Source organism: Gouania willdenowi, chromosome 1 (genome assembly GCF_900634775.1).
Source record: "Gouania willdenowi chromosome 1, fGouWil2.1, whole genome shotgun sequence".
Taxonomy (NCBI): Eukaryota; Metazoa; Chordata; class Actinopteri; order Blenniiformes; family Gobiesocidae; genus Gouania; species Gouania willdenowi.
This window is the reverse complement of record NC_041044.1, coordinates 206,391-233,003: the sequence shown is the minus strand read 5'-3', so window position 1 is coordinate 233,003 and position 26,613 is coordinate 206,391. Positions and strand designations below refer to the sequence as shown.

Below are 26,613 nucleotides of genomic sequence, written 5' to 3'. Positions count from 1 at the left end.
ATGAGCTAATGCTTCAAGCTAATGCTGCAAGCCAACTCTGGATATGTTGTGAGCTGATGTTGCAGTACATTTAAAGCAAACACTGTGAGTTAACGCTATAAGCTACTACAGCGTTAGCTTTGATATCTCTGCCACTGTAAAAAGCCTGGGGAGGTTGATGTTGTTATTCCCATAATGCATTGTACAGCTGAGATGTGGGAAATATTTCCCGCATCCAAGTGATTTTATTCATTTTTGTGTTTGTTTTTATATTGTTTTGTATCACAATTTATTATTAGAAATAATTATTAACATGCTTTGATCACATTCTGTGCACGGTAATCTATCACTGCTATAGATAGATCATATACACATGTATAGATCATATACACATATATAGATCATATACACATGTATAGATAATATATTCATATATAGATCATATACACATGTATAGATAATATATACATATATAGATCATATACACATGTATAGATCATATACACATATATAGATCATATACACATGTATAGATAATATATTCATATATAGATCATATACACATATATAGATAATATATACATATATAGATCATATACACATGTATAGATCATATACACATGTATAGATAATATATTCATATATAGATCATATACACATGTATAGATAATATATTCATATATAGATCATATACACATGTATAGATAATATATACATATATAGATCATATACACATATATAGATCATATACACATGTATAGATAATATATACATATATAGATCATATACACATGTATAGATAATATATACATATATAGATCATATACACATGTATAGATAATATATACATATATAGATCATATACACATGTATAGATAATATATACATATATAGATCATATACACATATATAGATCATATACACATGTATAGATCATATATACATATATAGATCATATACACATGTATAGATAATATATACATATATAGATCATATACACATATATAGATCATATACACATGTATAGATAATATATACATATATAGATCATATACACATGTATAGATAATATATACATATATAGATCATATACACATGTATAGATAATATATACATATATAGATCATATACACATGTATAGATCATATACACATGTATAGATAATATATTCATATATAGATCATATACACATGTATAGATCATATACACATATATAGATCATATACACATGTATAGATAATATATTCATATATAGATCATATACACATGTATAGATCATATACACATGTATAGATAATATACACATATATAGATCATATACACATGTATAGATAATATATTCATATATAGATCATATACACATGTATAGATCATATACACATGTATAGATAATATATTCATATATAGATCATATACACATGTATAGATCATATACACATATATAGATCATATACACATGTATAGATAATATATTCATATATAGATCATATACACATGTATAGATCATATACACATGTATAGATCATATACACATGTATAGATAATATATTCATATATAGATCATATACACATGTATAGATCATATACACATGTATAGATAATATATTCATATATAGATCATATACACATGTATAGATCATATACACATGTATAGATAATATATTCATATATAGATCATATACACATGTATAGATCATATACACATGTATAGATAATATATTCATATATAGATCATATACACATGTATAGATCATATACACATATATAGATAATATATACATATATAGATCATATACACATATATAGATAATATATACATATATAGATCATATACACATGTATAGATCATATACACATGTATAGATAATATATTCATATATAGATCATATACACATGTATAGATCATATACACATATATAGATCATATACACATATATAGATAATATATTCATATATAGATCATATACACATGTATAGATAATATATTCATATATAGATCATATACACATGTATAGATAATATATACATATATAGATCATATACACATGTATAGATCATATACACATATATAGATCATATACACATGTATAGATAATATATTCATATATAGATCATATACACATATATAGATAATATATACATATATAGATCATATACACATATATAGATCATATACACATGTATAGATAATATATTCATATATAGATCATATACACATATATAGATCATATACACATATATAGATAATATATTCATATATAGATCATATACACATGTATAGATAATATATTCATATATAGATCATATACACATGTATAGATAATATATACATATATAGATCATATACACATGTATAGATCATATACACATATATAGATCATATACACATGTATAGATAATATATTCATATATAGATCATATACACATATATAGATAATATATACATATATAGATCATATACACATGTATAGATCATATACACATGTATAGATAATATATTCATATATAGATCATATACACATGTATAGATCATATACACATATATAGATCATATACACATGTATAGATAATATATTCATATATAGATCATATACACATGTATAGATAATATATACATATATAGATCATATACACATGTATAGATAATATATACATATATAGATCATATACACATATATAGATCATATACACATGTATAGATAATATATACATATATAGATCATATACACATGTATAGATAATATATACATATATAGATCATATACACATGTATAGATAATATATACATATATAGATCATATACACATGTATAGATAATATATTCATATATAGATCATATACACATGTATAGATCATATACACATATATAGATCATATACACATGTATAGATAATATATTCATATATAGATCATATACACATGTATAGATAATATATTCATATATAGATCATATACACATGTATAGATAATATATACATATATAGATCATATACACATATATAGATCATATACACATGTATAGATAATATATACATATATAGATCATATACACATGTATAGATAATATATACATATATAGATCATATACACATGTATAGATAATATATACATATATAGATCATATACACATATATAGATCATATACACATGTATAGATCATATATACATATATAGATCATATACACATGTATAGATAATATATACATATATAGATCATATACACATATATAGATCATATACACATGTATAGATAATATATACATATATAGATCATATACACATGTATAGATAATATATACATATATAGATCATATACACATGTATAGATAATATATACATATATAGATCATATACACATATATAGATCATATACACATATATAGATCATATACACATATATAGATCATATACACATGTATAGATCATATATACATATATAGATCATATACACATGTATAGATAATATATACATATATAGATCATATACACATGTATAGATAATATATACATATATAGATCATATACACATATATAGATCATATACACATATATAGATAATATATACATATATAGATCATATACACATGTATAGATCATATACACATGTATAGATAATATATTCATATATAGATCATATACACATGTATAGATCATATACACATATATAGATCATATACACATATATAGATAATATATTCATATATAGATCATATACACATGTATAGATAATATATTCATATATAGATCATATACACATGTATAGATAATATATACATATATAGATCATATACACATGTATAGATCATATACACATATATAGATCATATACACATGTATAGATAATATATTCATATATAGATCATATACACATATATAGATAATATATACATATATAGATCATATACACATGTATAGATCATATATACATATATAGATCATATACACATGTATAGATAATATATTCATATATAGATCATATACACATGTATAGATAATATATACATATATAGATCATATACACATGTATAGATAATATATACATATATAGATCATATACACATATATAGATCATATACACATGTATAGATAATATATACATATATAGATCATATACACATATATAGATAATATATACATATATAGATCATATACACATGTATAGATAATATATACATATATAGATCATATACACATGTATAGATAATATATACATATATAGATCATATACACATATATAGATCATATACACATGTATAGATCATATATACATATATAGATCATATACACATGTATAGATAATATATACATATATAGATCATATACACATATATAGATCATATACACATGTATAGATAATATATACATATATAGATCATATACACATATATAGATCATATACACATGTATAGATCATATATACATATATAGATCATATACACATGTATAGATAATATATACATATATAGATCATATACACATGTATAGATAATATATACATATATAGATCATATACACATGTATAGATAATATATACATATATAGATCATATACACATAAATGAATAATATATAGATGAAGTTTATCAGTCGATTGTTTTCTTTTAAATGAATTTCGTCCCGTAAGAAATGTTTCTTCACATCTGAAAACCTTCTGCAGGTTTGTTTACATCTTGTTTGTGTTTTACTGGGATTGTAATTCACATGTCAAATTAAAAGACAAATAAATAAATAAATAATAATAAACTAAAGTGATTTAAATAAAGAGCTTCAGACGAGAAGAAGGAAGTTTATCATCATTTATTGTGGCTGTTCCATTGTTGCTAATGATGCTAATGATGCTAATGATGCTGAGCAGAAGTTATCATCAGTGTTTATGATGACGAGGCATTCTGCTCATGCTCAGACGTGGGGGCGTGTCCTCTGGGACTCACGATCACTTTCACTTTAACACATTAAATTACTTTGAGGCTCATGCAGAACAACAGATATCAGAGCTTTATGAACCATCCATCCATCCATCCATCCATCCATCCATTCATATATTCGTCTTATTCATCCATCCATCCATGATATACACCAACATACACAGATGATCATTTAGATTCAGTATTTCAGGTCATTGTTCTATAAAACCATTACATTCACTAATCAAAGGATCCATTAGTTTGATTAGTTTTACTTTGATAGAAATGAGCTGTGACTTCCTGTCATGTGACCCTGGCTTAAAAGGATTTAAAGTGACAACAGGAAGTGAATGTGAGCTTCAGCTTCACATGTCATTAGGACAATGTGCACGTTTACATCACTGACGTGCACTTGAATACATTCCATAATCAATCAAACAGATTTTTCACTTTGGATGAAGTTCTTCTTCTTTTTTGGTCTGTGTTCAGTGTTTACAATAATCATCTTTAACCTTTAATTCACCTCCAGATTCACTCTGTGTGATTATTGATATCTTTTCTTTCTGATGATCATTATTGATCCGGTGGAAGCAGCTGAGTCATAGTCACAGTGTCAAAGTCAAAGTGTTGCAGAGAACAACACTACATACGTATTGCTGTAGATACATCAGACCTGTCCACAGCCTGAGACGTTACATGTACCATGGTTCCATTGGTTCCATTGGTTCCATTGGTTCTGTTGGTTCCACTGGTTCCATTGGTTCTGTTGGTTCCACTGGTTCCATTGGTTCTGTTGGTTCCACTGGTTCCATTGGTTCCATTGGTTCCACTGGTTCCATTGGTTCCATTGGTTCCATTGGTTCTGTTGGTTCCACTGGTTCCATTGGTTCCATTGGTTCCACTGGTTCCATTGGTTCTGTTGGTTCAGTCCCAGTGGAACCAGAGCAGCTCAGTTTGAGCAGAGTGAAGACGACACAATGGAAGACGTTTGTGTTCACACTGCTACGGTTCCTCTTTGGTTCCTCTTTGAACACCTCAGTTGTTACACAGAACCAAAGAGCTGGAAAGCTTCCATTTGTCTCATATTACATTTTAATGATGAATATTCTGAGGTACAGTATGTTGTGCTTTAGTCTGAATACCTTTTAAAATACATTGTTTTCTCGACTCACTTACGTTTAGATTTAAAAAAACAAATGTTAAAATGATGTCAGGCTAAAGTTTCTAAAAAAAAAACTGTTCACAGTGTAAAACCCAAACATTGATTATATATAGTTTTATCATCCGTTAGCATTGTAGCATTCTGAAGCTATCCTTTGAGATGTGAAACTATGATGTATGGGACACACCATGAGAAAAGCAGATTCTGAATGTGTGATTTCTAAGTTTTCTAAAGGTGTCACAAACGTAGAAATCAAAGAATATTTGAAGAAGTTCTGTCCATTTGATTGTTGACAGTATAAATAAATCCAGCAGGGGGCAGTAACGACAGCTGTGCTGTTACATGAACCCAATCATTGTTTATATCTTTAAATCAGTACCAGTTCAGCGTTCATTTAGAAACACTTTTAGGAGCTAACCTCTGCTCATAGCGCCTCTATCGTTAAGCTAACATGTTCTTGTCTTGTTTGTGACTCAATGCGATGCAGCAATAGGGAAAAAAGGATTTAGGCCCAAAATAAATGTGTCTGAAAAGAAGTGCAGAGGAGAACAAGCTGACTGTCGTTAGCGTTTGTGTGATAATCAGAATAGATGCTGATTGGCCAAAACTAAAAAGAAAAATGTAACACCAAAGAAAGTCATTTTGATCATTAGTTGTGGATTTTACACAAACACAAAGTTTCCAGTTTTCAAACCTTTGATCCTGTTGTTTGAAGCTTTGACTTCTTCAATTCTTCATGTTTTACAAAAGAACCAAAAGAAAATGAAAGTTTCTCTGTGTTTCCTTGACTTATTTTCTCGTGTTGTGTCACAAATGTTTAGTGTTTATTAAATATAAACAGATTCTCTATAAACTATGACCCGTACACCTCTCGACCAATCAGTGCACTTTACTTTAACTCCTCACATGTTTGGCTGTGGTTAGCTAAGTGGGAAAGCTAGCCTGCTAAGTGCTACGCTAACCTTAAAACAAACATAGAACCTAAAGGAGTAGAGCTGGACTAGAAGTGGATGAAATGAACCTTTATCTATTATATTGTTATATATTGTGAATCTTTGGATGAAGACGTTCAGGAGAGACTGTCTCTGTCTGAATTGGGGGAGGGGGGCCGAGATATTTCAAAGAAGGACCCGGACGACTTCCTGGATCTAAGAAGTTGAAGCATCTCAGCGAGTTGTGACTCTAGCGAGGACATCCGACTGTTTAGAGATCTGATGTCTGCTCTCACTTCCTGTTTGAGCTCCAACAAAGAAGCCTGGAGGCTCTGCTCTGGGATTGGACAGAACACCTTCTTCTCATCTGATTGGACAGGACTTCTGTCCTGAGGCGTTCTGGCCCCGCCCACATTATCCAGCCGGAGGTCACTCTTAGTGATGCCACTGTCACAGGAGTCGGTCTTTTTGAGGGAGGTGTGGTGGTTGTTTTTAGTTCTGTCTGGTAACGTTTCCATGGACTCGGCCTTAGAGACGCTGCTCCATGACTCAGCTTTGACCCCTGACCCCTTAAAGTGCCCCCAACCTCTGCTTTTGGCCTCTACAGATGTGGTACAGATGTTAGTCAGGTTCTGTGTGAGGGGTGTGTGCAGCAGGACTCGACTGGAGGAGGTGGTGGGCGTGGTCAGGCTCTCAGTTACCATGGTGATGCTGGTGGAGGCTAGGACCTCTGGACCCGTGGGTCGCTCCTGGGCCACGCCCCCTTTCTCCACGTCACCTGCAGCCTGTAGCATCCTCTCAGCAGCTAGCCGCGCCTCCCTCTGCTGACGGAACCGCTGGAAGAGCCGTCGCACCGGGTGGTCCGGGGGGAGGTTCAGAGGGGCTTCATTCTTCCTCTTCAACATCTCCTCCTCCTCACGCTTCAGATCACTGATCTTTCTGAAGATAATCTGTTAGAATTCAGATTAAACACATGGTTAGAACCACTATAATCTCACTAAGGAGTCACATGGTTCATTTAGTTTATATCTGAAATATTTTAGTGTTCATTTTGTTGACTGAATATTTTTGTCATTGTTTTTGTCACAAATACATTTTTATGGACAAAAACTAAAAAAAAACTGAAAAAGAAGTCATTGATTGAGACTAAAACTATGACTAAATTGATTTATCGTCAACAAATAAAGAACAAGACAAAAACAAAGAGATGTAGAGTCTGGAATCATCCTAATCTCCTCAGATTATTCATATACAGGTGATTAGTCTGAAGTGCTGAGTGGGGCGGGACAAACACACAGAGTAACCAATCAAACGACGAGTGGATCTGACAACAATAGTGTAACAAACATAGTTGTTTTTCCCTAAACGGAGCCATCAGATGACGGTTCTAAAGCCTCTTCTTGTTGTGGTTTCAACAATATATCCAGATGTTTAAAAACACAGCTGTGATGGTCTTCTGTTAGTTTTGATACTGCGTTGTGCAGCAGATATGACGTTTTTCCTGTTGGGCTCTCATTGGTTCGACCTGTCACGACCTCATCTTTTCACTGAGCGAATCCTTTCAACACATGCATGAAACATAACTTACAGTAGGTTTAGTTTGTTTGTGATAAAACATGGTCTAGTAAATCTGTTATTAATTTAGTCGACTAAAATAAGACTAAAATTAAAACAAATCAGATGACTAAATCTTGACTAAGACTAAAAATAATTTTAGTCAAAAGACTTAAAACTAAATTAAAATGTATTGTCAAAATTAACACTGTATATACTATATTTATATACATATACACACACATATTTATATATATATAAATAAATGTATATAGAGGCCTTGATTTATGGAAACTCAGAAACAGATATTAACTGTTCATATAATCCATCAGAACATTTGAACCTCCTGCTGCTGAGTTTATTCACAACTTATTTATGGAGAAACTTTGAGCTGAAGTGAAGCCAATAGATCAACAGACTATAGATAATCAATATCCTGTACAGTGACTCATTGACTTCACCAGACTGTTGCATTCTTCATGTGAAATTTTTTTCCAGACCTTTTACTGCAGCTTCTTTAACTTCTTCTTTGTTTCTGGAGGTTCCTCCTCTTCAGGAGCTTAAATGTTCTACTGGGTGAAGGTCCAGTGATTGGTCAGTCTAAGACCTTCTACTTCTCCCTCTGATGAAGTCCTTTGTTGTGTTGACAGTGTGTGTTTTGGGTCTTTGTCTTGTTGGATGATGAAGCTTCTCCTGATTAGTTTGGATGTATTTTTCTGTAAATTTCCAGACAAATGGTTTTGTAGACTTCAGAATTCATTCTGCTGCTACCATCATGAGTGACATCATCAATAAAGACTAGTGAGGCTGTTCCAGAAGCAGCCATGTAAGCCTAAGCCATGATATTACCTCCACCATGCTTCACAGATGAGCTTGTGTGTCTTGGATCATAAGCAGATCTTTCTCCATACTTTGGTCTTTCCATCACTTTGGTAGAGCTTCATCTTGGTCTCATCAGTTCATTAAACTTTGTTCCTAAACTTTTGTGGATCATCTCTGAACTTCTTTGCTAAATCCAATCTGGTCTTCTGATTCTTTTTGCTGATGAGTGGTTTGCATCTAGTGGTATGATCTCTATATTTCTTCTAACAGTGGATTGTGGTACCTTCACCCCAGTCCTGTGGAGGTGCAGTGATGTCACTGACTGTTGTCTTTAGGTGTTTCTTCACAGTTCTCACAATGTTTCTTTCATCAACTGCTGTTGATACCCTTGGTGGACCTGTTCCATGTCTGTTGCTCAGTTCACCAGTAGTTTCTTTCTTTTTCAGGACATTCCATATTGTTATGTTGTTTATGCCCAATGTTTGTACAACATCTCTGATCATTTCCTTCTTCTCTCAGCTTCAAAGTGCTTTGTTTTTCTCCCATAGACATCTCTATGGTCTTCATGTTTGTTTAACAGTAAATGTAGTTTTCACAGGTGAAACCCAAAAACAATAATTATTTAATATTTAAGTAATCAGTCACATGTTACAGTACTTTTGCTCACTTGAAAAGTGGGTGTGGTCAAACAAAAGGTGTTCTGTCCTGAGTTGTTTAACATGTCAAGATGTAAATACCATAAAATAAAAGCTGGAATTCTGAACTTTTGTCTCATATTCATGTTTTTTGGTCTGAAACCCAAATATCTTCAGTATAAAACAAAAACAAAGAAATGAACCTTTCCATTCCAATATTTTGGAGGGGACTGTATTTGAAAAACTGGTCAATGACAGAAAATACTGGATAAATGCGACCGTTGGTAGCAACCCAGATGTTGAGAACCTCTGTATTAGTACACCTATCCAGTGGTGCAGGCGCATAAACAGCTATTATCATCACTGAAGGTTAAAAACTGCAATTATTTCTACTTATTTATAATATTTACAATTATTATCTGCTGTTTTTTCTTCACTCTGTTTCAATCAGAGGCTTCTCTCGCATGTGGGCGGAGCTACTGTGGTGACATCACATTAAAGTATAACATCCTCGTGTCACACACCGGTTCATTCAGTCAATGGGACACATTGATGGAGGTGTGGTTTAAAGTTTGTTTGAGACATATTTCATATTTCCTTTCTATTGATTTATAAAAACCTAGTTTATACACACACACGCACACACACGCACACACACACACACACACATTTTCTAATGAAGCAGCAGCTTAGTGGAGGTGACCTTCACCTTCAGAGGTCGTTCATTAGTTCATTACTGTAATAGATTACTGAGCAGAACACGACACGAGGGTTTTTACTAGAGATGCAAAACACACACACACACAGATGCACGCACACACAGACACACACACACACACACACAGACACACACGCACACACACACACACACACACACACACACACACACACACACACACAGAGAGACACACACACACACACACACACACACACACACACAGACACACACACACACACACACACACACACACACACACACACACACACACACACACACACACACACACACAGACACACACACACAGACACACACACACACACACACACACACACACACACACACATGGAGGACTCACTCTCTTCCTCAGGTTGTAGGTCAAAACCAGATTCCTTGAGAAGTGATTTGCAAAGTTCGCGTAAAACTCCAGAACTTTCTGCAGCGCGTCTCGTTTGATGATGTGAAGGTCACAGTAGGTCAGAGCGCGCACGTTAGCGCACGACTGAGCCAAGGTCATCTCTTTCCAGAAGATGTCCCCAAACACATCACCTTTACCTGCACACACACACACACACACACACACACACACACACACACACACACACACACACACACACACACACACACACACACACACACACACACACACGCACACACACACACACACACACACATACACACACACACACACACACACACATACACACACACACACACACACACACACACACACACACACACACACACACACACACACACAGCATCGTTCACATCACATGAACCAATCCTTCAGCTTTTAAACTCACTTCCACTTCCTGTTTTAAGCTCATTTCCACTTCCTGTTTTAAACTCATTTCCACTTCCTGTTTTAAACTCATTTCCACTTCCTGTTTTAAGCTCATTTCCACTTCCTGTTTTAAACTCATTTCCACTTCCTGTTTTAAACTCATTTCCACTTCCTGTTTTAAGCTCATTTCCACTTCCTGTTTTAAACTCATTTCCACTTCCTGTTTTAAACTCATTTCCACTTCCTGTTTTAAACTCATTTCCACTTCCTGTTTTAAACTCATTTCCTATATGTGTGCCACAGACATGTTTAATGTTTTATTTACAGTGTAGAACAGTGAGATGAGGTCAAATAAAATGATTAAAACACTCATTATAATGTATCAGATTAGATTAAACTTTACTATCATTGGACAACGTGTTCAGAAAATGCTTAAATTATAATTTATCAGAATTAGTGCATCTTAATAGATCTTAATGTATAAGACGGTAGGTGGAATAAATATAAGAATGAGGTATTGTTTATATAAACAGCTGTTTTCTTCCATCTTTAACCTCTCACTGTCTCTAATTATTAAAAATGCTGGTTCCTCTAAGTAAGTACTGTATAGAATACATGATTAAACTATTTTCCCACATGTTTTTAGATACCAGTACTGTGATCATATAAGTCAGTCAATCAGGTGTTATTTTTTCTCTGTTTGTCTCCTTTCACTTTTTAAAGGTTGCCATATTTGAGGAAATATTCTGTGTTGCTGTGCTGATGTGGTGAATAAATAGTCTATAAAAATATTTATTCATTTTAATATTCATCAATGATCATGTCTCACCTCTATTCTTCTCTGTCCTAATTTCCGGATCCCGTTATATGTTGTACATTGTTCAGGAGGTTAAATAGATCAGTCAGCTTTTAGCTTTACGCTAAGTACTGTATAGAATAACGGGACTGGGAGGATGGTGTGTATATACAGTATGTAGTAGGTTTTCATTCATAGGTTTCATTGTCTTTCTATAAATACCTGGTGTGTGGGTCTCAATGCCCGGGACCATTTTTTTGTCCCATTCCAGTCCAGTAGACCTCCCACATCCCTCCTCATGTCTTCACTCTGTCCTTCACCCACATGTTTGCTTCTGTCTGACCTCCATCACACATGTCCTACATTAACCAACATCTCACCTAAAATGGCCACCACCTCATCGTCCTGAATGACCTCCAGTGACCCCGACACCACGAAGCAGAGGCTGTCCACACTCTCCCCGGCATGGTAGATGAGGTCTCCTGGGGCGCTGTGGACGGTCTGGAACTCCATGGCCAGGGCCCGCAGACACCCATCACTGGCCAGACGAAACGCCGGGTGTTCTTTAAACACTTTCCTGTTGAGGTGGACGCAGATGTCTGCTCGCATGTCTTTAGGACAGATCTGCAGCACCTGGAACCAAAGGTCAGAGGTCACAGGTGAGTGTAGCCTGAAGGAAGCACCTCATCTACCTGGAGTTTACATGTTCTTCTCATGGTTTCATTTTTCTAAACCAAATCAAGCAGAAATGACCAAATGTGATGGAACGTTCCATCACCTTCAGGTTTAGGACAAAATAACACATTTACACAACATGTAAATGTGTAAATGCTACACTTATATTCAGCCACATGTTATAAAACAAGTAAGTGTAGCAAACACACAAACATGTCAATATCCTGCTACGTGTGATTTCAGCATGAATAACAAATCTAAGATTATTAACAATAGTTCATTTAAGTCCATTAACCATGTGAATAGAGAAAGCTGATGAAAACAGATAAGAATGTACACTCTCTGAACTCTAGGAACATTGTGGGAGGAGCCTATACCTTGTCTGTGTCGATGCCTCTGGACATGGACCATGTGGACACGATGTAGTCCATGACTCGCTCACTCAGGCCTTTGGGAACCTGGTAGAGTTTCAGGAAGTCTCTCACACTGTTGAGCATCTCGTGGTAGCGGTTGGTGTTGGCGTACATCTGCTGGAAGATGGTGGTGACGTTACCAAAGATGGTGGCGTAGAGCAGTGCTGCAAACACAACAGAATCATAAGTTTAAAAAACACATCAAAGCAACATCAAAGCAACTCCTCCAAGCCTTAGCACTGTGGCTACGCTTCAACAAAAGAAATCCAGCTCATAGAAATAGATCCCACTGCATTTACTGAGAACTGAACATAAAATATTATTAACAGGTTCTTCAAACCCTAACATACAAATAAGGATAAGTCGTTCCTTATTCCAGTCATCTAAAGCAGGGGTTCTCAACTGGTCTCACCCTGGGACCCACATTTTCCACGGTCATTAAATCCTGACCCACTTTGTTTAGAATTCAACCAACCAAATTTAGTTTTTGAAAAATAGCTGTTGAAAACACATACATTATCTTTTTAAAATCATAAATCTATATTTTTTTCTGTGCAACCTGCAGTCCACAGCATGCCTGTCAAAAGAAAAGTTTATTTTAAAATAAAAGGCAAGTCCAACATGAGAGACATTAAGTATTTATTTATTTTTGACCAACTGTTGGCGACCCACTCAGTACAGGTCCGCGACCCACTTTTGGGTCCCGACCCACCAGTTGAGAATTGCTGATCTAATGCTTTCTGATTCTGCTATCTATACTTAGGGGTGGATTCACTAAAGGTTTAGTGTTATTAAAACCTGTGCAAACGTCACCCCAAGCACTAATAAGGAGTACAAAGCCCAGGTAATCAGGTGTGCGTCTCCGCTGCGCTTCCAAATGTCATTCCATTTAGCGCGTTTAATTATTATGAATAGTAGGCGGAGCTCTCAGGGGGAGCAAAAATATGGGAGAAGGAAATGCAAATAAATGAATGCAGCGGGAGCAAAGCGCTTCATGTTCTGTGTCTGTGTGTGTGCGTGTGTGCAGATCAGCAGATCAGATGCGTAAGTTACGCATCATCACTGATGGTCACATATGAGAGTTTGGTGACATAGCGCTGCTCAAACCTGTTGGATGATGGTCAGTAGATCATCTTCAAATAATACAGACTGATTGACAGACTGTGTAGATGTATTAACTCAGATCAATAGGACGGTTTCTGTCCTATTCTGACTATTTTTCATGCACTGATCAGAGCAAAGTTACAGGACCAAACGGAGCACCCACAAAATGAGGGGGAAAAAATGTCTCCACATTAAACGAGCAAAACGCTTATTTTAATAGGGGCGGTCTGCACCAGTTCTGCTCGTGCACTAATGATTGCTGTGATCTACGTCACAGCAAACTACGTCACTAAAGGATTTAGGGAAACAACTGGATTAAGATCTTAGTGAATCCAGCCCTGAAGTGTTTTACTCCCTGGCTGTTGCAGTTGCAGGCGTGATCATCACCAGTCCAGGTGTCGAAATCAGCCCAGTGTCCTGGTGCTGTTAAGTGCTGGACTATTATAATACTAGACAATTTCCGCGGAAATCGTGGGAGGGGCTCGTGCGTGGCTACCGGTTTGAAAGGTGGAAATCCATAAAAAAATGGCCAAACAGTTAAAGTTCTAAGTTTTATGTGTTTAGCCTTGCGTTAGCATTAGCATTGTGTTAGCATTAGCATTAGCATTGACATTGCATTAGCATTAGTATTGTGTTAGCATTAACATTGCGTTAGCATGAGCATTACGTTAGCATTGGCGTAATATTGACATTGGCATTGCGTTAGCATTAGCATTGCGTTAGCATTATAATAAGCGTTAGAATTAGCATTGCGTTAGCATTAGCATTGTGTTAGCACTAGCATTGCGTTAGCATTAGCATTGCATTACGTTAGTATTGGCATAGCATTAACAATAGCACTGCGTTAGCATTGGTGTAGCATTGACATTAGCATTGCGTTAACATTAGCATTAGCATCGTGTTAGTATTAGCATTAGCATTGCACTAGCATTAACATTAGCCGAGTAAATAGTAAAACCAGTCAAACCAGTTAAACCAGTTAGAAGTCCAGTTCACACAGTAGTGTGTTTAAAAATCCCAGTATGAGCTGAAAGTGAACAAACAGCTGAACATGTCAAAGTTTGAAATGTTGAAATCTATTAAAAAATGACTGAGCAATTAAAGATCAAAGTGTTAAATGAGAACCTGAAAACTCCACACTAAAGGTGAATTGGTGATGAAGAGGATGGGTGATGATGAAGAGCTGGATTTTTGACACATTTCAAAGTTTAAATGGTGGAAATTGGTTGAAAAATGGCCAAACAGTTAAAGTTTAAAGTTGTAGGTGAGAAATGAGAACCTGCAAACCCCACAAAAGAGGAGGATGGGTGATGAAGAGGATTTGACTGGTTGAAATCAGTTGAAATCACTCAGAGAACCTGTAAATTCCTCATTGAGAAGGTTTTCGGTGCTGTCAGAGGCCTAGTTGCCATGGTTACCCCATTCATTTCAATGGGAGACTCCTGTTTTTTGGTGAAATTGTTTTTGAAAAATCTCATTTCCAATTCATTTCAATGGGCCTTAAAATCGCAGTTTTTTGCAATTTTTTCTGGGAATCTTTAACGAATCGCTTATAAAAATAATAGCACGCGATTCCCGACCATCACGCATGTTTTGATGTAACTTTTGCGTGGGTTTTCTCAAAACTCTGGGACTAGTTACGCGCCGAACTTTTGGCGGAAGATGAATAATATTAAAGGCACGGAAGAGCTATAGGCTTTGCCTCGAGCCACTCACTCCCCTCCCACCTAATTATTATACTATTATTTTATGTGGTGGACCTCCTCTCCAGGACCCTGAACAGTCCTTACCAGGGAGGCTGAGGGGTGAGATCCCTCTGTAGTTCTTAAAAAGAGGGACCACCACCCGAGTCTGCCAGTCCAGAGGCCCCACCCCCAATGTCAACAAGATATTGCAGAGTCGTGTCAACAATGACAGCCCCACAACAACCAGGAGCTTAAAGAACTCTGGATGGATCTAATCCATACCTGAGGTTCTGTCACTGCAACCCAGTACATTAGCACCACGACAGTATGTCTATGATTTCCTGCTATTCGAGCATGAATAAAGTGTTGTCTTTGTGCAATAACAGCACCATGTATTGTCGTGCATTAACTGCACGAAATTCAACGGGCTGAAGTCAAGTCACGTCACTGCTGACTCATGAATATATATATATATATAATATATTTCAAGATAGACTGTTTTGATGACATTTCTAGTGAGAAATGTACCCTTAACTTTCATAGTATCCATTTAGTTTATGTAAACCATCTGTATTTTTTCTGGTACAACGTACATTCTTCTGTGGTTGCTATGACAACCTATATAGAGGCCACAAAACATCAAACCAAAAGCAGGTAAATATCCAAGCACGAGCCGATTGGATGTTGTAATTATTCTTTGTTTTTCATTATTATCAATATTTTTATTTATATTCCTTCACATTTGAATGTGTTCCTACACATCATTTGCGTACATGACCACCTGTCAACCCCTTTGTGAACAACAATATTAAGAGAGCTTTAGCTTTAGCTTTGTTTTGATGACATTTCTAGTGAGAAATGTATCTTTAACTTACAGTATCCATTAGGTTTATGTATAGGATCCGTAGTTTGTTTCATCATCTTGCTTTATGCTGTTGCTATGGTGCTAGCACGCTAAGGAAGTGACTTTTTTTTTAAATTCATTCACATTTAAATATATTTCCACACCTCGAGGCTAAAGTGTAATTCAAAACTGTTTGAAACCTTGTAATGATGGAACAATGTGAATAAAGTTTTTTTCTTAAAAAAAAAAAAACGTGTTATGATTTCACTTAAAAACTAGATAAAGTAAGAAAATAATTATTAGACATGCACTAAACAATATATTTTTAAATCTTTATAAATGAGATGATATTTTAAAAGATATTTCACTTATTTCTGTAAAAAAAATTAAAAAATATAAAAATAGGAAAACACCATCCATCCATTAATCCATCCGTTTTTATGGGGGTACACTCTGTACAGGGTGCCAGTCCAGAAAAACACCACTAATATAAAAAGAATATATACAAAAATAATACAGATATACAATAATTTACAAAAACAATAGAACCCCTACAGCAGCAGCATTAACAAATAATTAAATTAAAGATATTTGTATTTGCTGAACGCTCCAAAGGCTAAAGAAAATAATTTTAAATGTTAAATAATATCTACCTGTCTGATGATTCCTCATATCAAATGTTTAATATTGATTTGAATTACTGTTGATTTTGTGATATTATCTGTGAGACCATTTATTATTTTTATATAATCACAAAAATGTTTTAGATTTCATTACAAGATTGGGTTTTGGGTCAGGATTCTGTTTAAAGGTTAATAAATAAAAGTAAAGATTATGTGTATAACTCAATATTGATTTAAAAAAAGCTTTTAATCCACAAGTGTAGATATATATATATATATATATATATAATGTTTTTTACATTTAATAAATCATTTGAAAATATTTAAAAACAACGCAGACTTTGTCTGATCTGAACCAGCTGTAAAAATGTTCTACGTGGTTGGGATTAAGTTGTAAAATAATCCAATATCAGGAAATGAGGCTTTTGTTGGCTCAATTAGCATCTATGCTAATAGCAGGTGTGAAAATGCTCCCAATGATATGAGGTCATTTCCTGTTCATGCTGTTAGTGTTGGAACAAAGATATGTGTTTAAAGGGCTCTGAATATCTCTCTTAGCTCTTTGAGGCCTAGCGCTAACTTGAAACCTGTTAACGTTTTTACAGACATGATCTAGAAGGTGCTACAACAAAACCAAACACATTAATGGATTCATCTCAGCGTGTACTTTCGGAAATGAGGACCCTCGTCGCTGTGGTCACAAAGGTAGACCCAGGAAGAGCCAATGGGAGTGGGGCCTCAATATGTTGTAGAACCCACCCAGGGACTTCCCAAAGATGCCCCAATGAAGTCTCTGTGACTTAGGGTACTCGAGTTAGAACTTCTCAAAAAGTGGATTTTCCTAGCTTTTGGTGGCCAAACGCAGGCACCAACAGTAACTATTCCAACTGTTCTGCACTCGGCTTAACGAGACCTTTCCGATGAGGTGTTGTTTGTGAAAATCGTACAAAAACTGCCTGATTTGACAACGTGGGGCCCGAGATCCAAGATTCTCTCAGGATCTGATTGTGAATTTCGATGTGAAGAACTTGAGCAAGGAACCTGAATTTCACGTCGTAGACTTCTCTGAGGCCTTTCCATCAGTAGCTTTCACGTGTCTCAACAACTACAATCCTCTTTTGGTTGTAGGACCCCCAACCTTTGGTGGGTTCTAGCTCCCCGGAAGACGGCGCCAGAGCATCGGTTCTACCATAGCTACACTCGGCTTGGTGAGACCTTTCTGTGGATCTCTCATTTGATGGGATCTGAGCAAGGATGAGCGAGTTCATCTCGGAAGGCCTAGGCCTCAGGCCTGTGACGAGGGAAACGGCCTCTGGGGGCGGGAAGGGAACCGGCGAGAAGTCCGGTTCTCACCTATGTTAAGGGATCTGTTAAGCCGATACAGGAACCATTGCCCCCATCTCGATAGCACCTTGCGATCCTGAGTTAAAGCCCAAAGGTCAACAAAGGTCAAGACAAAATGGCTACCCGAAAATATGATTCGGGGATTAGCTCTGCCATCTTTTAACATAGAACGATGCAACCAAATCTGGCTTAAAGCAGAGGTTGTAAGGATGCTGTGTGAGACATTTCAGCACTTTAGCTCAATATTTGAAATAACAATGTTAATTTTAATGCTAGCGCATTGTTTGGGATACAAATTCTAATACAAAAGTGGTGGAGGGAAATCAAATGTAGCTCCTCTCCAACCTTTGGAGGGTTCAAGCTCCAAAGTTGATGAGTGAAGTATTTGGCCCTGTTATAACCCAGGCTTGGTGGGAAGCAACACAATGAGACTCCAGAACCCAAAAGCGAACGCTGAAACAAATGACCCAAAACCCAATCTTGTAATGAAATCTAAAACATTTTTGAGATTATATTTATTAAAAAAAAAGGAAAAAGAAAAAAGGATCATAAAATGTCCCCATTCGCTTCATATGCGCGTCCAAAGAGAAGCCCCGCCCACCAGCGACACGTCCAACTCGGTGAGTTTCACTGCCTGCTGAAACAAGAAGCTTTGCTCCTTTTTCTCCTCTCATGAACATAAACTACCAGTGAAGAAAAGCCGGTGTGATTAGCGGCTAATGCTATGCTAGCTCAGTGCTTCTACTCCATGGTTGAATGGGTGAACAGACCGGTGTCCGTGTTGACGGCCTGACGTCATCGTCAAAAAATGACGGATCGCACCGCTGCACAGGAAAGATTTCACATCTGGGTCGTGTCTATCCATTGACTTTGTATGTAATCTGGATGTATGGACATTTTGTGACGCATCCGGTGTGAACGCAGCAGCCAATCAGGACGCAGAACACAATGGGTTCATACGCTGTAAAAAAATGCATACAAAATTGCACTGTAAAATCGAAACACCGAGGCTGCGAAAAGTGAACCGCATTATAGCGAGGGACTACTGTACATATATATTGTACCTCCGCCTAATGCCCAATGAGAGCTGGAGATAGGCACCAGCAGACCCCAACGACCCTGATAAAAGCGGGTCAGAAAATTGATTAATGGATGGATGGTGTTTTCCTATTTTTATATTTTTATTCATTTATACTGTTATTCTTTAATCAATCAATCAATCAATCTTTATTTGTATAGCGCCAAATCATAACCAATGGTATCTCAAGACACTTTACAGTAGAGCAGTCTTAAGGACGGACTCTTCATTTTATGGATACACACATATGCATATATACGTATATACACATACATATGTATCCCACACCCAACATGAATTCATCATGGCGGCAAGGAAAACCTTCTGTTAAGCAGCAGGAACCTTGTGTGGATCCCATTCCTATGATGAACAGCCATCCACGTTATGCTGTGTTGGGTGTGTGCAGAGGAAAGGGTGGAGACAGAGTTGTTGAGACTCTGTAACTCCACACTGAGGATCCCACGGACCTGCAAGACAAAAGCCAGAAGGAGTACAGGAGCAAACACACAAGGGAAGAAGCAGACATAGAGGGAGTGTTAGAGAGAGGAATGGGACCCTCTCCGGTCCCTCTCTAACCTAAATGACCTCTCTCTTAACGCCCTCTCCAACCTCTCTCCAACCGAGCATGCCAGACCCCCCCCCCCGGCAGTCTATGCCTATTGCATCTTAATTATGAGCTATGAGCTGGTTCCTAACTAAAAGCTTTATCAAAGAGGAATGTTTTGAGCCTAACCTTAAAGGTAGAGAGGGTGTCTGCCCCCCGAACCGTGGTTGGTAGATGGTTCCAGAGAAGTGGGGCCTGATAACTGAAAGCTCTTCCTCCTATACTACTTTTAGAGACAAATGGAACAACGAGTAGTCCAGCATTTTGAGAGCGTAGTGTTCTGGGGGGATTGTATGGCACTACAAGCTCCTTGAGATAGACTGGTGCCTGTCCATTTAGGGCTTTATAAGTGAGAAGAAGAATCTTGAATTCTATTCTATATTTTATGGGAAGCCAATGCAGAGAGGCTAATACAGGAGTAATGTGATCTCTTCTCCTAGTTTTAGTCAGTACACGTGCTGCAGCATTTTGAACCAGCTGAAGTGTCTTAAGCGACTTGCTCGGGCAGCCTGCTAAAAGAGAATTACAATAATCCAGTCTAGAGGTAACAAAAGCATGGACTAGTTTTTCGGCGTCGCCCTGAGACAAGATAGATCTGATTTTAGCAATGTTACGGAGATTACGGAGTTCCTTAACTGGGAACTTGGGGATGTTATTTCATCATGTTCGTGCACATGACAATAAAATACTTTAATTTTTTAACAGATATAAAATATTTTTTTACAGAAATATCTTTTAAAATATAGCTTATTCAAAAAAGATGAAAACATTTTGTTTAGTGCATGTCTAATAATTATTTTTCTTACTTTATGAAACTAGTTCTTAAGTGAAGGCACAACATGTTTTTTTTTTTACAGTTTTTCTGGATTGTTTACACACAAAAACTGTTAGTTGAGACACAATGACCACAACATGTAACTCGTGCACCAACCTCCTGAACCAATTCTGCTAAACAAGCACAATTCCTGCTTTACACTCATTACAATTCTAAAACACATTTTTTTACAACACTACACACAATTCTCTGCATTTGGCACATATTTCATGACGTAAATCTCTTGTTTTCACAAGGAACACACTAGCATTCAAATTGTAAAGTGAAGTTGTCCTACTATGACACTGACTCATCACATGGGTAAACACCTGTCACACAGGTTTACAGTTAATAATCAGAGCTTTAGCATCAAAAGTGGTGAGAAATGGACTTTAATCTCTGATGAGATCAAAGCCACTTTGGTTGACCATGTGATCAACCATGTGATCAACCATGGTCTAACAATGAGGGAGGCGGGGCAAAGAGTACAGCCACATTTGAGCAGCTACACTGTAGCATCCATTATCCAGACCTTCAAAATGAGAATAGGTAAGAAATCTACTCTCAATAGAAAACTGCAGTACTGTATATTAATACAGAACTCAATGAGTACAGTAGTACAGGAATGTCTGTGGACTGTTCTATAAAAATAAAGTATGTTTCAAGTATTTGGGAAATGTATTCCTACTTTGCATTCCTACAGTATTTACAGTATTTTACTATTTGTTTGGCAGAACTGAAAGATTACCAACACAAGGTGGTCGGGAACGTCTTCTATCTCCTGAACAGGAAACTGAAATAATCAACACGGTCCTAGAAAATAACGCCATAACATTACAGCAAATACAAAGAAAAATAATAGAAAACAATGACATATTTATAAATATTGATAGGGTCAGTTTATCAACACTGGACCGTGTCTTAAACAGAAATAATGTGAGGATGAAGCAGGTCTACAGGTGACATTTGAACACAATTCAGAGAGAGTCCTTGAGCTAGAGGCTGCAGTGGACCACCAGTTCATCTTCATTGATGAGGTTGGATTCAACCTCACAAAAAGACGAAGGAGGGGAAGGAATATGATCGGTGCTATTGTTTGAAGTCCCTGGTCAGCGCGGAGGGAACATCACAATGTGTGCAGCGATTACGCACCACGGTGTCATGCATCACCATGGTAACCTTGGCCCCTACAACACTGCCCATCTGATCACATTCCTGGACACGCTACACAACACACTCAATCCACCAGACCAGATAGATGGACCACAGCAGCTCAGGTACGTTGTCATTTGGGACAACGTAAGTTTCCACCAGGCTGCTCTGGTTCATAACTGGTTCATTGCCCACCCACGTTTTTTAGTTGTTTATCTCCCTCCATATTCCCCATTCCTTAGTCCTATTGAGGAATGTTTTTCCACCTGGAGATGGAAAGTGTATGACCGTGTCACAGCAAATTTGCGGTTGACCTCATTTGGTGACATGAATTATGCTCTGTGTTGAATGATGATGTCCAGTCAAAGCTTGATGATTTTATAAAAAAAAGATTTATTATAAAACTAAATGAAAAGGAATACAAAAAAAGGAGAATCCCATCCTGTGGGAAGGAAAGGCGGCCAGGTACTAAGCAGGATGGTCCAAAAGGTCTTGTCCCCGGCTCAGGATATTTGGACTGACCAACAGTTTCACAGTTTAAGCTTTATACAGATATGAGAAAAAGTCCCAACCCTGAAGGGAGGAGAAGATGATGAAGACATGTATGTTATGAGGAAGGCCTGCGCCACTGGTATCTGTCTTTGATAGTGTGTGTGCGTGTATATCTGCATGTGAGTTTGAGTTCAGCCTTGAAGGTTCAGGCCGGGGTTCTTATCTGTGTATTAACATGATTCGGCTGTTCAAAAGTGCAAAGAGTAATGCAGTCATCATGTATTAAAACACACATTTGATGATATGATGATGACTATAATAAATTGCCATAACAACCGAAATCAGATACATTTTCTGTTTTCAGAAAATGTGTGTAAACAATCGAGAAAAACTGTAAAGAAAAATCACATTGTTCCATCATTAGGGTTAGGTTGACACGGCATTTGTGGGGTTTAGACGGTGTTTGTGGGGTTTAGACGGTGTTTTTGGGGTTTAGACTGTGTTTGTGGGGTTTAGATTGTGTTTGTGGGGTTTAGACTGTGTTTGTGGGGTTTAGACTGTGTTTTTGGGGTTTAGACGGTGTTTGTGGGGTTTAGACTGTGTTTGTGGGGTTTAGATTGTGTTTGTGGGGTTTAGACTGTGTTTGTGGGGTTTACACTGTGTTTGTGGGGTTTAGACTGTGTTTGTGGGGTTTAGACTGTGTTTGTGGGGTTTAGATTGTGTTTGTGGGGTTTAGACGGTGTTTGTGGGGTTTAGACGGTGTTTTTGGGGTTTAGACTGTGTTTGTGGGGTTTAGACTGTGTTTGTGGGGTTTAGACGGTGTTTGTGGGGTTTACACTGTGTTTGTGGGGTTTAGACTGTGTTTGTGGGGTTTAGACGGTGTTTTTGGGGTTTACACTGTGTTTGTGGGGTTTAGACTGTGTTTGTGGGGTTTAGACTGTGTTTGTGGGGTTTAGACGGTGTTTTTGGGGTTTAGACGGTGTTTTTGGGTTTTACACTGTGTTTGTGGGGTTTAGACTGTGTTTGTGGGGTTTAGATTGTGTTTGTGGGGTTTAGACTGTGTTTGTGGGGTTTAGACTGTGTTTTTGGGGTTTAGACGGTGTTTTTGGGGTTTAGACTGTGTTTGTGGGGTTTAGATTGTGTTTGTGGGGTTTAGACTGTGTTTGTGGGGTTTACACTGTGTTTGTGGGGTTTAGACTGTGTTTGTGGGGTTTAGACGGTGTTTTTGGGGTTTAGACTGTGTTTGTGGGGTTTAGATTGTGTTTGTGGGGTTTAGACGGTGTTTGTGGGGTTTAGACGGTGTTTTTGGGGTTTAGACTGTGTTTGTGGGGTTTAGATTGTGTTTGTGGGGTTTAGACGGTGTTTGTGGGGTTTACACTGTGTTTGTGGGGTTTAGACTGTGTTTTTGGGGTTTAGACGGTGTTTTTGGGGTTTAGACGGTGTTTTTGGGGTTTAGACTGTGTTTGTGGGGTTTAGACGGTGTTTGTGGGGTTTAGACGGTGTTTGTGGGGTTTAGACTGTGTTTGTGGGGTTTAGACTGTGTTTTTGGGGTTTAGACGGTGTTTGTGGGGTTTAGACTGTGTTTGTGGGGTTTACACTGTGTTTGTGGGGTTTAGACTGTGTTTGTGGGGTTTAGACGGTGTTTGTGGGGTTTAGACTGTGTTTGTGGGGTTTAGACGGTGTTTTTGGGGTTTAGACGGTGTTTTTGGGTTTTACACTGTGTTTGTGGGGTTTAGACGGTGTTTTTGGGGTTTAGACTGTGTTTGTGGGGTTTAGATTGTGTTTGTGGGGTTTAGACTGTGTTTGTGGGGTTTAGACGGTGTTTTTGGGGTTTACACTGTGTTTGTGGGGTTTAGACGGTGTTTTTGGGGTTTAGACTGTGTTTGTGGGGTTTAGACTGTGTTTGTGGGGTTTAGACGGTGTTTTTGGGGTTTACACTGTGTTTGTGGGGTTTAGACGGTGTTTTTGGGGTTTAGACGGTGTTTGTGGGGTTTAGACTGTGTTTGTGGGGTTTAGACTGTGTTTGTGGGGTTTAGACGGTGTTTGTGGGGTTTACACTGTGTTTGTGGGGTTTAGACTGTGTTTGTGGGGTTTAGACGGTGTTTGTGGGGTTTAGACGGTGTTTGTGGGGTTTAGACTGTGTTTTTGGGGTTTAGACGGTGTTTGTGGGGTTTAGACTGTGTTTTTGGGGTTTAGACGGTGTTTTTGGGGTTTAGACTGTGTTTTTGGGGTTTAGACTGTGTTTGTGGGGTTTAGACTGTGTTTGTGGGGTTTAGACTGTGTTTGTGGGGTTTAGACGGTGTTTGTGGGGTTTAGACTGTGTTTGTGGGGTTTAGACGGTGTTTGTGGGGTTTAGACGGTGTTTTTGGGGTTTAGACTGTGTTTGTGGGGTTTAGATTGTGTTTGTGGGGTTTAGACGGTGTTTGTGGGGTTTAGACTGTGTTTTTGGGGTTTAGACTGTGTTTGTGGGGTTTAGACGGTTTTTGGGGTTTACACTGTGTTTGTGGGGTTTAGACGGTGTTTGTGGGGTTTAGACTGTGTTTGTGGGGTTTAGACTGTGTTTGTGGGTTTAGACGGTTTTTGGGGTTTACACTGTGTTTTGTGGGGTTTACACTGTGTTGTGGGGTTTAGACGGTTGTTTTGTGGGTTTAGACTGTGTTTGTGGGGTTTACACTGTGTTTGTGGGGTTTAGACGGTGTTTTTGGGGTTTACACTGTGTTTGTGGGGTTTAGACGGTGTTTGTGGGGTTTAGACTGTGTTTGTGGGGTTTAGACTGTGTTTGTGGGGTTTAGACGGTGTTTTGGGGGTTTAGACGGTGTTTGTGAGGTTTAGATGGTGTTTTTGGGGTTTAGACGGTGTTTGTGGGGTTTAGACTGTGTTTGTGGGGTTTACACTGTGTTTGTGGGGTTTAGACTATGTTTGTGGGGTTTACACGGTGTTTGTGGGGTTTAGACTGTGTTTGTGGGGTTTACACGGTGTTTGTGGGGTTTAGACTGTGTTTGTGGGGTTTAGACGGTGTTTTGGGGGTTTAGACTGTGTTTGTGGGGTTTAGACGGTGTTTTGGGGGTTTAGACGGTGTTTGTGGGGTTTAGACTGTGTTTAGCGTGGCCAGGATGGGAGGGGGGCGGTCGGTGCACCTAATGAGCGCTCCCGGAAAAGAACGTTCCTTGCCTAACAGTGACAGTGTTTCATGCCGATTCTGTTCATTTCCGCATTCAACAGTGGATTCCGTTTTCATTGGTCGATTCCGTGATTCAGTTAACGTGGATTTTTTAGGGCCCTAAAAAAAATGTATGGTTGTCACAAATCCCTCGACACACCGTTTGGGAACCACTAAGCTAGTTTACGCTGATTGTTGGAAGGTTTAAAATAATTAACATGACATCATATTGTGAGTTTCTTCCCTTGAGTTTATATCTAAATAATAACATCAACGTAAAAGATGACTGATATACATATTGTTATTAACACCAAATGGTCCCCCATAATAATAGTTT

General features: G+C 37.1%; 1 protein-coding gene across 1 annotated transcript; it reads right to left on the bottom strand.

Moving 5' to 3' along the window:
* Positions 1-4,793: 4,793 nt before the first annotated feature.
* Positions 4,794-18,900, bottom strand: LOC114470999 (potassium voltage-gated channel subfamily H member 1-like). The gene is made up of 5 exons (XM_028459477.1): positions 18,771-18,900; positions 13,341-13,540; positions 12,669-12,921; positions 11,064-11,260; positions 4,794-7,926 (listed from the first exon to the last, which is right to left on the bottom strand). The coding sequence occupies exons 1-5, from the start codon at positions 18,898-18,900 to the stop codon at positions 7,114-7,116; spliced, it is 1,593 nt and encodes a 530-aa protein (XP_028315278.1). The 3' UTR covers positions 4,794-7,113.
* Positions 18,901-26,613: the final 7,713 nt, after the last annotated feature.

Bases quoted from the DNA above. Each gene is read 5' to 3' on its own strand.
- LOC114470999 (XM_028459477.1), bottom strand. From the start codon at position 18,900: ATGAACTCGCTCATCCTTGCTCAGATCCCATCAAATGAGAGATCCACA. The intron at 12,922-13,340 runs GTATAGGCTCCT...CTTTGGTTCCAG, and splicing joins GAGGCATCGACACAGACAAG to GTGCTGCAGATCTGTCCTAA. The intron at 11,261-12,668 runs GTGAGATGTTGG...GTGTGTGTGCAG, and splicing joins TGAGGTGGTGGCCATTTTAG to GTAAAGGTGATGTGTTTGGG.